The 16,596-nt window shown below is 40.7% G+C and overlaps 1 protein-coding gene across 1 annotated transcript in view; it reads right to left on the bottom strand.

The window, feature by feature from the left end:
* The window catches only part of DIPK2B (divergent protein kinase domain 2B), an 82,786-nt gene that overhangs the window by 28,882 nt on the left and 37,308 nt on the right, over positions 1 to 16,596 (bottom strand). The window contains exon 2 of the mRNA XM_081042306.1: positions 6,825 to 7,089. Coding sequence (XP_080898432.1) covers positions 6,825 to 7,089 — 265 coding nt within the window. The remainder of the gene's footprint in view (positions 1 to 6,824; positions 7,090 to 16,596) is intronic.

The following is a 16,596-nucleotide window of genomic DNA, read 5'->3' as shown; positions in this document are numbered from 1 at the left end:
AGTAAAAGACAGACAAAATTAATGAAAAGAGGGAGAATTTCCACAGAGATTAGGAATCTATAAAAAAAATCAAATAGCATTCTAGAAATTCAAAATGCAATACCTGAAATTAAGAATTGACTGGATTCAATAGCAAACTGGGAACAGAACATAACATTAGTGAACTATATATGAGAAAGAAAACATTAAAGTTTCTAGAAGTAAGCAGTTGTTCCTTTTCTAGTCCTTTAAGGTGTAACGTGAGGTTATTTATTTGGGACGTTTCTTCTTTCTTGAGATAGGCCTGTAATGATATAAATTTCCCTCTTAAAACTGCTTTCGCTGCATCCCCAAAATTTTGGTAGGAAGTATTTTTATTCTCATTTGTTTCTATGTGTCTTTTGATCTCTCCTCTTATTTCTTCTTGACGCAGGTGTTCTTTTAAAAGTATGTTGTTTAATATCCACATATCTGTGGTTTTTCCTGCTTTCTTTTTGCATTTGATATCCAATTTCAAAGCCTTGTGATCAGAGAATATGCTTGGTTTGATTTCAATCTTCTTAAATTTGCTGAGGCTAGTTTTATGTCCCAATAAATGGTCTACCCTTGAGACTTTTCCATGCACACTAGAAAAGAACATATAGTCTGATGTTTTAAGAAGAAGTGCACTATATATGTCAATTATGTCCATTTAATCTGATGCATCATTTAGGGTTGATAGCTCTTTATTTATTTTCTGTTTGGATGATCTATCCATAGCTGTCAATGATGTATTTAGGTGTCTACTGTAATTGTGTTTTGGTGAATTTCTCCCTTTAGTTCTATTAGTAGTTGCTTGGTATATTTCAGTGCTCCCTGATTGGGGGCATAAATATTGATGACTGTTATGTCTTCTTGTTGTATAGTCCCCTTTACCATTATGAAATGTCCATATTTGTCTCTTGTTATCTTTTTCACCCTGAAGTCTGTTTCATCTGATATCAGTATAGCTGCACCTGATTTTCTCTGAATACCATTTGCTTGGAGTGTCAATTTCCACCCTTTCACTTTGAGTCTACTCTTGTCCTTATAGCTGAGATGCGTTTCTTGGAGGCAGCATATGGTTGGGTTTAATTTTTTGATCCAATCTGCTACTCTGTGCCTTTTTATTGGTAAGTTCAGTCCATTTATATTTAAGGTGATTATTGATATATGAGTATTTCCTACTGTTCTATCTTTCTTTGGTTTTGTGGTAGGACTGTGTGTCTATTGTTTCTTTGCCTTTTGTTGCTGTCTATTATTTCAGTGTGGTGGTATTCTATGATTTTTCCCTCTGTTTCTTCTTTTTTTATGTTATATATTTCAGTTCTGGAGTTTTTTTGAATGGCTACCATTAAGTTTATTTAAAAGAAAGTATCATATTTAGAGTATTCCATATTCTTCAGCTTGCTTACTTTCTCCATTCCCTTGTGCCGGTTCAGACCTTTACTCTCTCCCATTTCATGTTTTTGTTGTCACAAGTTATCCCTGTTTAATCTGAGTTGATTTCCATGCTGCAGTACCAAGTTGTCTTTTTCCTCTTTTTTAAGTGTTGTCTTTTTATTTGTTCTCTATCCTGTATGTTATATTTTAGAGTATAGTGTCCTATTTGGTGTAGGGTTACCATTTCCTGCTTCTGTCTGTTCGTAATACTACTCATGTTTTTGCATTATTTGTTTTTTAGTTTCAGGTTGAATAGTCTCCTTCAGTATTTCTTGTAGTGCAGGTCGTGTGTTAGAAAATTCCCTCAGCTTCTGTATGTCTGGAAAGGTCTTTATTCCTCCTTCATATCTAAAGGATATCTTTGCTGGATATATTATTCTTGGCTCATAATTTCTCTTTCAATAGTTTGAATATTTGAGTCCACTCCCTCTTGGCTTGTAGATTTTCTACTGAAAAATCTGATAATAATCTAATGGGCTTTCCTTTGTAGATTACCATCTCCTTTTCCCTGGCTGCCTTAAGGATACTTTGTCGTTGATTTTTGACAGCTTCAATACAATGTGTCTTGTAGAAGGCCTGTTGGTATTAAGGTACTTAGGCGTTCTATTTGCTTCTTGGATTTGAGGATCCAGTTCTTTCCATTAGCTTGAGAGGTTCTCATCGACTATTTGTTTGAATATACTCTCTGTTCCCTTCTCCCCTTCTTCTCCTTCTGGTATGCCCATTATTCTTATATTGCTCTTTCTGATGGAGTCAGTAACTTCTTGTAGAGTTCTTCCATTTTTTTGAACTCTCACGTCTCTTCTTCAATGTATGTCATTTCCAGATTTCTATCTTCCATGTCACTGATTCTTTCCTCCATCTGGTCAGCTGTTTTACCTAAGCTGGCTATTTCATCCTTCATTTCTTTTATTGAGTTCTTAATCTCCAGAAATTCTATTTGGTTTCATTTTAAAATTTCAATCTTTTTTGTAAGATGTTCATTTTGTTCTTTGATTGTGTTTCTGAGTTCATGAAACTGCCTGTCTGTGTTTTCTTGCACCTTGTTGAGTTTTTTCAGTAATGCAACCTTGAATTCTCTGTCATTTAAGTCACATATTTCCATATCTTTAAGTTCCTTTTCTGGAGACTTTTTGCTTTCTTTCTGATCTGCCTTGTTACCTTGGTTATTCATGGTGATTAATGAATTATTATTTCTCTTCCTAGGCATCTACAGGTGTGAGATCTGCAACAGATTGATAGGAAGAGGTCTTTCTTTTGCTTACCAGGAAGTGTTCGTAGAATGCTTTATTTTCTCTCTGACTGCAGCCTTTTATTCTCTCTCATGCTGTAGTGTTATGTTTTCTCTGCACTGTTCTGGCTTCTCCCACAATGGGGTATTCCTTGGAAGGTGGGGTACTCCTCTTTGAGCAGGTTGCCTGGGTCTGAGTGTACCACCTCCATGGTGGGATGTGGAGAGCTTCTGAAGTTCCTAAGCTCTGCTTGCACAAGATTCAGGGTCTGTGTGATTCAGTGACTCCGTTTACTCCTGCAGGGATCTGCATGTAGGTGGTGACAGGGGTGGGGTGGGTTGTGAGAGTTGGCTCTGAGCAATGGTTGTGACCACCAGCAGAACCAATCCTGCACCCAAGGCTCTCTCCCCTTTGCCAGAACTAGTTGGGCTGTGAGTCAGTGGCTGCAGGTTGCAGTTCTCAGAACTGCAAATATTCTGTTCTTTTGATGTGGCACTGTTGCCGTTCCACTTCTAGCACTGGGCAGGTGGGGATAGGGTGAGCTCTAAGAGGATAGGGAGGGGTTGGCTATATGTCCTGCCTATGCCTTTTGTTCTCTGCTTGGCAGTGAGGGCTTAAATCACAGTTCTCACCCTTGTTCCCTCAGTCTTTGCTTTGAGGTCTCTTCCATGAGCTTTGGGTTCAGCCGTGTTATATGCTGACCCCTCTGGCCGGACTGTGGGCTATAAGGAGAGCTCTAGAATTCTTCCCTCTCACAATACTGTGCTAGCACCAGAATGCAGGGAGCTAGGAGTTCTGGTGTGTGTCCCTCCTGCAGGTGGCACAGGCTGTGTCTCCACTCTTCCCTCTTCTTTCCTCCCCTGCTCGCTCAATTTGCCCACCTTTAGATGATTTCAATTGTGTATCTCTTAGGCTTGCCTGTCTGATGCACAGGGAGTCGTTTGTGGAATTATGGCTGTTCAATTTGTTGTAAATTCCAGGGGAGATTTCAAGAGGTTCACCTCACCGCCACTATTTCTATGACATTTATTCTTCATTTTTGAAAATTGAGGTAAAATTCACATAACACAAAATGTACCATTTTAACTATTTTAACGTGTACAATTCAGTGGTTTTTAGTACACTCACAGGGTTGTTCAACTATTACCATGCTCTAACTCCAGAATTTTTTCATCACCCCAAAGAAAAACCCTGTACCCATTTAGCAGTCACTCCTAATTCTCTCTTCCCATCAGCCCCTGGCAACCACTGATTTGATTTTTGTCTGTATGGATTTGCCTATTCTGGATATTTCTTAAAAATTGAATCATACAATATTTGTCCTTTTGTGTCTGGCATAATGTTTCCAAGGTTCATCCATGTTGTAGTATGTGTCCATACTTTATTCCTTTCTATGGCTGGATAATATTCCATTGTGTGGCTATAACATATTTTGTTTATCCATTCATTGGTTGATGGACATTTGGGTTCCTTCTGCCTTTGGGCTATTGTGAACAGTGCTGTTATGAATATTCACATACAAGTGTTTGTTTGCACACATGTTTTCAACTCTTGGGTGGATAGGTGAGTTCCCTCCCCACCAATTTTGTTGATGATGGGTCGATTTGAAACCATCTGATAGGTGAGTTTTTCTAAGAAGGAAAGAGCATGTAGTTTAGGTGCTGCTTGGCTGACGCCTGGGAGGGAAAGGGTGCAGAGCACCTTGGTCATGCTGTAGAATTTTAAGGGCAAAGGACCTCTGGAACGGAGGACAGGAAAGGGAGAATGCCAAAATGGGATGGCGATGATCTTGAGCTCGTTGGATGGAAAAAGAATGGGATTTGTCCAGAATTTGTAAAATGGCTGCTGATATTTTCCTCTTTTTATAAGGAAAGGAAAAAATCTCTGGTGGGAATGAATAGATGGGCTAGGAGAGGCCCAAATAAAAGTGAAAATGGTTATGGCTTTGGCTATGTCTTAACAAGCTCTTTGCTCTTCCTGGGTGTCTCCTCCTTCTTGTTCTGCCACAGCTTTTAGTGGCAGAATCAGGACTAAACCACAGTTTCCAGGCCCCAGGGATCTTTTGCCTATACCATAATGTCAATAATCGTCAAGGTAGGTAATACTAGATGTACCTGGAAGGTTGCTTTGGACTTGCTGGGCCCCTGGGATAATCTCCACTGTATTGTTATTATGGAAGTGTCTAGAAGGTGAGGGAAAGAGCGAGTTTTCCTTAGTTCAAAGCCTAAAGTCTGTGGTATCTCAAGTGTATCTTGTTCACCAGGAAATTCTGTCCCTTGCTATGGTTTCCAGGTCCCAGGTAGAGGTAGTCTGGAGCTAGCACCTTGAGAAATTTTGTCTTTCAGCATTGGACCCAGCAACAATGGGGGCAAGAAGAGGTGATGGGATTTTCAAGGGGTTCTGAAACAGTTCCGTGTGTATCTAGGTTTGCTCTTCCTGGGCACTTCTATTTGTTCCTGGGGACATATTTGAGGCAAAGTGGAGAAGGTCCCTACCCATGCCTCAGTACTAGTTGTAGCCAGCCTGTGGATGGCAGATAGTGGGTATGCAGGCCAGTGCATGGAAGGTCTGTCTACCGGTGCAGAAAAAGATGTGCATGGGGATTACACCTAGGGTGTGAACCTTGGTATGGACTTGGGTGTTTGTCCTCTGTCCTTTGCTTCTGCCCAATGTTGAGAAGCCTCCACGGGGTTCTTCTCACCTAAGCTTCCGCTTCCTGTCTCCCACACCAACTCCAAGACCCTTGTGTTGGATCATGACACCAGCCCCCCCGGGAACAGCCTGGCTTCCTCTGGCTCATTCTGTCTCCACTCTGTGCCAGTGAGATTCACAGAGTACAGAGTGAAAAAGGACTACATTGTAAAGCTCAATATCAGATAATGGCCATGTTATGAACAATTCTATTACTCCTGATTTCAAAGCAGTTTCCAAGCAACCTAAGAGCAAAGCCAGATGGTCTTGTCACACAAATGAGATATCCAGCGATTGGTGGTCCCTCTTTGTTCTGTGTCCCTCATCTCAAAGAGGCTAAGGGAAGGTCTGAGGGCTCAGAAGGCACCCAGGCAGATTTAGGTGCCCATGTGAAGGAGTTAGTGGCACCTCAAGGATTGCGAGCAGCCTCCTCTGAAGGTGCCGGTTCAAGTCTTCCAGCCTCAGCATGGCAGGATGGTTGGGGTGAACCTCTTCTTTATCATCTCTATTGAAGGTGAATTGCTCTTCAGTCCTCTGAGGTGGTACTATCTGCCCAAAGTGTCCCAGTGGGATGTTTCAGAGGTACACACCTGTGCTGGTCTGGTTGAAGAATGGTGATACTGAATATGATAGTACAGGAGGGGACCAATGCAAGTATGATGGCACCAGCAATGCCCTGAAGTTTTGAGGACTGTCTATTCCTGGGAGTGGGTGAGAAGTCTTGGGTGGGAAGAGGGAGCTGCATTATCAGAGTCGACTTCTGCAATGACTGAGATTTGGTGGGAGATCAATGAGGAAGCTGATTTTCAAAGTGGGCTCCCTGGATTGAGAAATAGGATGTGTATGGGAGCTTCCAAGAGAGGGTGCTGCCTGGGGGTTGACAAAGATGCCCTGAGAAGGTTTTAGGTGAGCTAAGCCCTCTCAGCGGGAGGGTTAGTGAGGGTCATCCTGTCAGATCTTCAGGCCAGAAGTGGCAGCTAGAAACTGTTTCCCAAATAGTCACTGACAGTCACATCAGAGAGCATGGAGGATGACAGTGGGAAAGGTCCCCGTATTGTCAAGGACCTGACTCTCTCAGTACTACCTACTTGTCCCAAACTACCTATTTTGTGCTCACTGGCTCACTTGCTACCTAGTGCCGGCCCCTCCCAGGCCAGGCCTCTGCTACTTGTTGCTGGCAGCCTTTGGGGTCCCTGAGGCTGCCGTGAGAAGGTGCTGGGTTCCAGGGATCAGGGCATTGGCTTCTATTTAAATTGAAGAATAATTTATTTATTCCAAAACATTCTAAGTGCTGCAACTCAGAACACTTTTGTTCTTTTCTTGTCACAAGCCACTGTGTTTCATGACATTGTTTTGTCCCACTTTAGACATACCAAACTCCTTTTCCCCCATCTAAGATGTGAATAGATGTCTGTACATATCTTGCCCCCTTTTCTCCAGCCCCATGACCAGCACACTTACCTGCACCAGATCTGGCGTGAGGCGCTTGGCCTGCAGCCATTTCTGGAACCTTCCTGTTTTCCTCAGGACACGCTCGATGCTGCAGGTCCTTGAGGCTGCTGCAGAGGCACAGATTCTGCTGTCTGAGACCTCATTTTGGTGTTTGCTGACCAGCCTCAAGATCTCCACAGGGCGCCAAGTTTTGGAATCATCTGAGTAATTTGCAGGGTAAGAAGGCAAGTAGTCCAGAGGCAGTTCGAGGTGAGAGGCCAGCCAGTTGTCAAACCTGGAAGAAGAGCCCTTTTAGGATCTTTCTGGGAGCTGGAGGGATGAAGTAGGGGACAAGTAGGGACCAGCAGAGCCCGAGGGACATTGAGACAGGGGATAACATCTGCTTGTATGATCCATTCATCCATTCTCCTTAGACTTGGGTACTCCATATTCTTTCTGTGAGAGGACTATTATTGTTTCCTCAAACTTCTGAAAGTGTATGTATGATGTCAGAAAAGGTGAAGGAGGTGCATGATATATACAAACTTTATCTTCTTTATATAACTGGTACAGAAGGGCTAGCCATGGCTCTCTGAATTTCTACTCCATGTAAAGACAGTAGCTTTACACATGCTGGTACCTTTGATTCTTCTAATACCCCATATCTATTTTACAGATGTGGCAACTGAGGCTTATAGTGCTTGAGTACCTTCCTCAAGGTCAGACAATATGTTGCCAAACAGGAGCGCAAACCCAGGCCCTCTGCCAACAAAACCCATGATCTTTCCTCTACCCTGCATGGGTTCAAGAAACAACCCACCCTCTGACCAACAACGGGTCTTGGAACCATATTTCTTTTTTCTTTCTTTTAAATTTATAGGAGTGACAATTGTTAGTGAAATTATATAGATTTCAGGTGTACAATTCTGTATTACTTCATCTATAAATCACATTGTGTGTTCACCACCCAGAGTCAGATCTCCTTCCATCACCATATATTTGATCCCCCTTATCCTCATCTCCCACCTCCCACCCCCCTTACCCTCTGGTAATCACTAAACAATTGTCTGTGTCTACAAGTTTTTGTTTCTCATTTCTTTGTCTTGTTCTTTTGTTGTTTTTGGTTTATATACCACATATCAGTGAAATCATATGGTTCTCTGCTATTTCTCTCTGACTTATTTTGCTTAGCATTATACTCTCAAGATCCATCCATGTTGTCACAAATGTTCCTATACCATCTTTTCTTACCGCCGAATAGTATTCCATTGTGTATATATACCACAATTTCTTTATCCATTCATCTATTGAAGGACATTTTGGTTGTTTCCATGTCTTGGCCATCGTAAACAAAGCTACAATGAACATTGGAGCACACGTGTCTTTATGGATAAATGTTTTTAGATTTTTTTGGTAGATTTCCAGGAGAGGGATTGCTGGGTCATATGGTAATTCTATTTATAATTTTTTGAGGAACCTCCACACTGCCTTCCATAGTGGCTGCACCAGTCTGCATTCCCACCAACAGTGTATGAGGGTTCCTTTTTCTCCAGAGCCTCTCCAACACTTGTTACTATTTGTCTTGTTGATGATAGCCATTCTGACTGGGGTGAGGTGATAGCTCATTGTGGTTCTTATTTACATTTCTCTCATGATTAGTGATGTTGAGCATTTTTTCATATGCCTATTTGCCATTTGTATGTCCTCCTTGGAGAAATGTCTCTTCAGGTGCTCTGCTTATTTTTCAATTGGGTTATTTGTTTTTTTGTTATTGAGTTTCATGAGTTCCTTGTGTATTTCGGGTATTAGTCCCTTATTGGAGGAACTGTTTGCAAAAACTTTCTCCCATTCAGTTGGTTACCTCTTTATTTTGTCGATGGTTTCTTTTGCTGTGCAGAAGCTTTTAAGTTTGATATAGTCCCATTCATTTATTTTAATTTTTAATTCCATTGCCTTTGGAGTCAAATTCATAAAATGTTGTTTGAACCCAAGGCCCATAAGTTTAGTACCTATATTTTCTTCTATGCAGTTTATTGTGTCAGGTCTTATGCTTAAGTCTTTGGTACATTTTGAATTAATTTTGGCACATGGTGACAGATAGCAGTCCAGTTTCATTCTTTTGCACATGGCTATCCAATTCTCCCAGCACCATTTATTGAAGAGGCTCTTTCCTCCATTGTATGTTTTTAGCTTCTTTGTCAAAAATTGTCTGTCCATATTTATGTGGTTTTATTTCTGGGTTCTCAATTCTATCCCATTGGTCTGTGTGTCTGTTTTTCTGCCAATACCATGCTGTTTTGATTATTGTACCCCTGTAGTACAGCTAAAGTCAGGGAGTGTGATACCTCCAGTATTGTTCTTTTTTCTTAAGATTGCTTTGGCTATTCGGGGTCTTTTGCGGTTCCAAACAAATCTGATAACCTTTTGTTGTACATCTTTAAAAAATGCCATGGGGATTTTGATGGGGATTGCATTAAATCTGTATATTGCTTTGGGTAATATGGCCATTTTAACTATGTTGATTCTTCCAATCCATGAGCACGGAATGTCTTTCCATTTTTTTGTGTCTTCTTCAATTTCTTTCAAAAATGTCTTATACTTCTCAGCATATAGGTCCTTCACATCCTTGGTTAAGTTTATTCCTAGGTATTTTATTCTTTTTGCTGCAATTGCAAAATGAATTATTTTTCATATTTCCTTTCCTGATATTTCATTGTTAGTATATAGGAATGCAATGGACTATTGTATGTTGATTTTGTAGCCAGCAACTTTACTGTATTCATTGATTGTTTCTAATAACTCTTTGGTGGAGTCTTTAGAGTTTTCTATATATAGCATCATGTCGTCTGAAAGAGTGATAATTTAACTTCTTCATTCCCAATTTGGATGTCTTTTATTTCTTTCTCTTGCCTCATTGCTCTGGCAAGGACTTCCAACACTATGTTGAAAAGCAGAGGTGATAGGGGATAGCCCTGTCGTTTTCCTGAATGTAGAGCAAAAGACTTCAGTTTTTCACCATAAATTATGAGATTAGCTGAGTGTTTGTCATATGTGGCATTTATTATGTTAAGGTATTTACCTTCTATACCTATTTTATTAAGTGTTTTAATCATAAATATATGTTGTATCTTGTCAAATGCTTTTTCTGCATCAATTGATATAATCATATGATTTTTGTCCTTTATTTTGTTTATGTGATGTATCACATTGATGGATTTGTGGCTGTTGAACCATCTTTGTGCTCCTGGGATGAACCCCACTGGGTGGTGATGAATAATCTTTTTAATGCACTGTTATATTCAATTTGCTAGAATTTTGTTTAGGATTTTTGTATCTGTATTCATCAGAGATACTGGTCTTTAGTTTTCTTTTTTTGTGTTGTCCTTACCAAGTTATGGTATCAGGGTAATGATGGCCTCATAAAATGAGTTAGGGAGTCTCTTCTTCAATTTTTTGGAAAAGTTTGAGTAGGATTGGTATTAGATCCTGTTTGAAGGTTTGGTAGAGTTAACTAGTGAAGCCATCGGGTCCCGTACTTTTGCTTTTGGGAAGGTTTTGGATGACTGATTCAATTTCGTTACTGGTGATCGGTCTGTTTAGATTTTCCAGTTCTTCATGGTTCAGCCTTTGAAGGCTATACGTTTCTAAGAACGTGTCCATTTCTTCTGGGTTATTGAATTTGATGGCATATAGTCCTTCATAGTATTCTTGGATGATCCTTTGTAGTTCTGTGATGTCCGCAATAACTTCCTGTTTTCATTTCTAATTTTGTTAATTAGTGTCTTCTCTCTTCTTATCTTATTGAGTCTAGCCGAGGTTTTGTCAATTTTGTTCATCTGTTCAGAAAACCAGCTCTTTGTCACATTAATTTTTTCTATTGTCTTTTCGTTCTCTATTTCATTTAGCTCTGCTTTGATTTTCATTATTTCCTTTCTTCTGCTGTCCTTTGGGTCCTTTGTCTTTTTCTTCTTTCTCTAGTTCTTTAAGGTGTAACATGAGGTTATTTATTTGGGATTTTTCGTGTTTCTTGATATAGGCCTGTAATGTTATAAATTTCCTGCTTAAGACTGCTTTCCCTGCATCCCAAAAATTTTGGTAGGATGTATTTTCATTGTCATTTGTTTCTATGTATCTTTTTACCTCTCCTCTAATTTCTTCTTTGACCCAGTCATTCTTTAAAAGTATGTCGTTTAATCTCCATGTATTTGTGTTTTTCCTGCTTTCTTTTTGCAGTTGATATCCAATTTCAAAGCCTTGTGATCAGAGAATATGCTTGGTATGATTTCAATCTTCTTAAATTTGCTGAGGCTGATTTTATGTCCCAATATATGGTCTATCCTTGAGAATGTTCCATGTACACCAGAAAAGAACGTACAGTCTGATGTCTTAGGATGAAGTGCTCTATATATGCAAATTATGTCCATTTCATCTAATGTGTCATTTAGGGCTGCCATTTCGTTATTTATTTTCTGTTTGGATGATCTATCCATAGTTGTCAATGATGTATGTAAGTCCCCTAGTATAATTGTGTTTTGGTCAATTTCTCCCTTTAGTTCTGTTAGTAGTTGCTTGGTATATTTCGGTGCTCCCTGATTGGGGGCATAAATATTGATGACTGTTATGTCTTCTTGTTGTATAGTCCTCTTTACCATTATGAAATGTCCATCTTTGGCTCTTGTTTCTTTTTCACCCTGAAGTCTGTTTCATCTGATATCATTATGGCTACACTTGATTTTCTCTGGGTACCATTTGCTTGGAGTGTCAATTTCCACCCTTTCACTTTGAGTCTATGCTTGTCCTTGTAGCTGAGATGTGTCTCTTGGCGACAGCATATGGTTGGGTTTAGTTATTTGATCTAACTGCTACTCTGTGCCTTTTTATTGGTGAGTTCAGTCCATTTACATTTAGGGTGATTATTGATATGTGAGGATTTCCTGTCATTCTATCTTTAGTTTTCTGGTAAGGCTGTGTCTCCATTGTTTCTTTGCCATTTTGTTGTTGTCTATTATTTCTGTGTGGTGGTATGCTATGATGTTTTCCTGTTTCTTCTTTTATTACAGTATATATTTCAGTTCTGAATTTTTTTAAGTGGTTACCCTTAAGATTATGTAAAAGAAAGTTTCATGTTTAGAGTATTCCATTTTCTTTACCACGCTTACTTTCTCCATTCCCATATTCTGGTTCAGGCCTTTACTCTCCCCCTTTTTATGTTTCGGTTGCCACAAATTGTCCGTGTTGATGGTGGTCGAATAGCCTCCTTTAATATTTCTTGTAGTGCAGGTCATGTACTAGTAAATTCCGTCAGCTTCTGGATGTCTGTAAAGGTCTTTATTCCTCTTTCATATCTAAAAGATATCTTTGCTGGATATATTATTCTTGGCTCATAATTTCTCTCTTTGAATAGTTTGAATATTTGGTTCCACTCCCTCCTGGCTTGTAGAGTTTCTGCTGAGAAATCTCATTATCATCTAATGGGCTTTCCTTTGTAGGTTACCATCTTCTTATCCCTGGCTGCCTTGAGGATTTTTTGTTATCGATTTCAGACAGCTTCAGCACAATGTGCCTTGGAGAAGGCCTGTAGGGATTGAGGTACCTAGGTATTCTATTTGCTTCTTGGATTTGAGGATCCAGTTCTGTCTACAAGTTTGGGAATTTCTCATCAACAATTTTGTTTGAATATATTTTCTGTTTTCTTCTCTCTTTCTTCTCCTTCTGGTATGCCCATTATTCTTATAGTGATCTTCTGATGGAGTCAGAAAGTTCTTGTAGAGTTCTTTCATTTCTTTTGAGTGTGAAGTCTCTTTCTTCTTCCATCTGTGTCATTTCTAGGTTTCTATCTTTGATGTCACTGATTCTTTCTTCCATCTGGTCAATTCTACTACCTAAGCTTGCTATTTCATTCTTAATTTCTTCCATTGAGTTCTTAATCTCCAGAAATTCTATTTGGTTCTTTTTCAACATTTCAATCTCTTTTGTAAAATGCTCATGGTGTTCTTTGATTGTGTTTCTGAGTTCATTAAACTGCCTTTCTGTGTTTTCTTGCATCTCGTTCAGTTTTTTCAGAATTGCGATCTTGAATTCTCTGTCATTTAAGTCACATATTTCCATATCTTTAAGTTCCTTTTCTGGAGATTTTTCACTTTCTTTCTTAGCCGTGTTGTTGCCTTGGTTATTCATGGCAATTACTGATTTAGTGTTTCTCTTCCTAGACATCTACAGGAGTGGCATCTGCAACAGGTTGATAGGAAGAGGTCTTTTTTTGTTTTACAGTACTTGTTGCTAGAATGTTTTATTTTCTCTCCAACTCCAGCCTTTTTTTCTCTCTCTCACATGGTAGTGCTATGTTTTCTCTGCACTATTCCAGCTTCTCACACAATGGGGGGATTCCCTGGGAGACGGGCTTCTCCTCTGTTAATAGTTCACCTGGGTTACAGGGTGCTGTGTTCTTGTGGGTATGCGGAGAGCTTTTGATGTTCCAAAGCTCTTCCTGCACCAGATTCAGAACTTGTATGTTTCAGCAGTTCTGTTTACTCCTGCAGGGATCCGCCCAGATAGGTTGGGCCAGGGGCAGAGTGAGTTTTGAGAGGTGGCCCAGAGCAATGGCAGTGACCACGACCACAGACGGTCCCACTTTCACAGCTCCCTCCCCCCTGCCAGAACTAATTGGGCTGCGACTCTGTGGCTGCGGTCCACAGTTCTCAGAACAGCAAATATGTTGTTTTGGTCCGACACTGCTACTCTTCCGCTTCTAGCCCTGGGCAGGTGAGTTTGGTGTGAGCTCTGGGAGGGTAGGGAGTAGTAGGCTTGTCTCAATGCCTAAGGCTTCCATTCTCTTCTCGACAGTGAGGGCTTAAACCACCGTTCTCAGCCTTCTTCCCTCAGTCCTTTCTCTGAGGTCTCTGCTTTGAGTGTTGGGTTCAGCCGTGTTATATGCCAACCCCTCAGCCCTGTGGGCCATAAGTGGAGCCCCAGCAGACTGAGTTCTTCCCTCTCCCACATCTGCAGTATCTCTGGAATGCAGCGAGCTCGGAATACTGAGCTAGGTCTGCATCCTGCGCCCACGCGACTCTGTCACAGCACTCCTCCCTTCCCACCTCCCCCGCTCGAGCGATTCTCCCACCTTTAGGTGAATTCAGTAGTGGGTTTTTCGTCTTTCCTGTCTGCTGTGCAGTGAGTCCTTTGTGGAGTTATTGTTGTTTGATTAGTTGTGAATTCCAGGGTAGCTTTACAGAGGTTCACCTCATGCCACCAATTTGATGATGTCTCCGGAAGAGGATTGTGGGCTTACACCACTGTCTCTCCATATCAAATCCCATGCAGCGCCATCAATTTTGCTTTCAGTTCAAATATTTGTCATCAGTAGCAACCAAATCACAGAGAACAGTGGTTGTTAAACAGTCACCAAGTTCAAACCTATTGGGATCCAGGAGGTATTTAATTCCACACAATGGCCTGGTCAATTTTAATCTTCATCAAGGAAGAGGTGCTGGCCTGTTACCATCTGCTGATTTCCTAAGCCCCACCTTGACATCTTTCTCCAGTCATTTCTCCAGTTGTGTGCAGATGTCTCCATTAGGGAAGAATGCTAAATCTTCTTCTGATTTATCCATGAAAAATTACTAACGTAATATTTACATTCATTATTAGCAATTGAGGGTCACACTGTGAATGAAAATTAGGTTTATAAGATATGTTGTACATTTAATTTAAATACAAGTATTTAAATTCTTATTTTTAAGCATTATTGGGCAACCTCATGATAATGAGTTTTGGAACAATTAGCATTTTGATTAGCCCCAAACCCTAGATTATTTTGTTTCCTCACTTATATGGCACAGCTCTACCCTAAGAGACTACAAGCTTTTCAAAGAAGGTGCTGTAGAAGATAAACACCTTCTGCAATGCAGAGCCATTCAAAATGCAATGGTAGTAGGCACAAAAAACTCTATTTAAGAATATTGCTACAAATCTAGTTAAAAAGACAAAACATCATGAACTTGCAATGAGTCAGTTTTACTGGAATTTTCAGGACAACCATGGGAAATGATCTTCTGTTCTTGGAAGATAAGGAAGGGTCTAGAACCTTGAGGCAGACATGTCTGCTGGTTTCATGCAGCTCTTCCTGCTTATGGGGGTTCAACCCTTCCCCCTGCCAAGGGCCTGTGACTAAGATTGTACAAATAGGTGGCTCTCTTAGGTAATGATAATAACAAAGCTTATTTATAAAACACTTATAGTGTACCAGTCATTAAAAAAATGCTTTATGTGTATTAATTCAGTTAAACCTTTCAACAAACCTGTGTGATCAGTACTATTATTAACCATATAGATGAGGAAACTGAAGCAAAGAGAAGTTAAGTAATTTTCCCAAAGTCACAAAACTAGGAATTGGAAGAATTGGCATTCATGGTTTCAGAGCTTGCAATATTAACCACTTTTCCATTGCTTAGTCCTCTATCATCCATTTTATGAATTAGATCTTGGGAACAGATTGGTGACATTTTAGAGGTTATAGGTAGTAGAGTCCTTAAAGGTTATTTTGTCCCTGTTTTCTTCCCAATCATATTTTGAGGATGCAAAAATTGAATACAACTTGTCTGAAGAGTCACAGACAATTAGTGGTAAAGGGGGACAAACCTCCTCAGGGCTCCTTGCCTCCCAGTTGGTGGGAGTGGTGTGTGGATGAACTTCCTGCTCTGTGGGATAAGCTCATTGTCCTTTTTTTCTGTCCCCACTTCCTAAGGAGGCTCTGCTGAGAAGAGAGCACTGATTTGGTAGGTGACCTGTAATGGATGCATGGATGCAAGGTATCCCCATAAGGACAAATAAACAGGTTTACAAGCCACATTTCTCCTCCATTCAAATGGTAATAAATTTATGGCACTGAATGGGAAAAATGCATATTCTTACAATTTTGATTACCTACTTTCTTGAATAAAAGAATGTTGTGAGGAACTTGGAAGGTCCCAGATGCCTGAATAGGTAAATGCTATGCCTGCTGCCTCCCAGGATCACATCAAAATTACAACTAAATTATAGAATAATCAACTTTGAGAATCATCTGAAGACTAACTGAACAGAACTCCTATAACTAAAGATATAAAGAGGAGGCAACATCAAGACTGGTAGGAGGGGCAGTGACGTGAAACAGGCTGACCCCAAATCCACAGATAGTGGGTGAGCACCAGAAGGGACACCTTGGAGGCAGAGGGTCCCCTGAAGAGTGAGACATCCCAGTCCCAAACTGGGCTCCCCAGCCCAGGGGTCCTGTGTTGGAAAGAGAAGTCCCCACAGCATCAGGCAGCGAAAATCAGTGAGAACTCCATCCATCCATCCCAGTGAGATGGAAGGCAGCTGGAAACCTAGACATTCTCTTAAAAGGCTTTCACACAGACTCACTCACTAGCAAGTACTCAGCCTGGGCTCCAGAGGAAGGGCAGCTGTTTGAGAGGCACCAGACACATACAGGGAAAGACTGAGTTTTGTGGCTTCAGATTGAGGGCTAGAGGGACAGCCACCATTATCCCTGTTGAACCCGCCTCATGTATAGTCTACGGGAAGTCACCATCTTTCCTGTGTTGAACCCTCTTCCAAAGAGCCAAATCTGAGACCACGTTGGTCTGGTAAAATTCAAGTGTGCACCACCTTGGTAACTCCCTGCATTCTTACACTGCCCAGCTATTGTGGCATTGCCAGAGACACTCGTAGCTCCTGGGCCACTAGCCACACCCCACAAGCTGTGGAAGGCTTTTACAGTTGTAGACACCATGGCTTGGAGAACTTCTGGTGGCATAAGGCCAGC

This window comes from Rhinolophus hipposideros (genome assembly GCF_964194185.1).
Source record: "Rhinolophus hipposideros genome assembly, chromosome: X".
NCBI lineage: Eukaryota > Metazoa > Chordata > Mammalia > Chiroptera > Rhinolophidae > Rhinolophus > Rhinolophus hipposideros.
This window is presented reverse-complemented; position numbering and strand designations above follow the sequence as displayed.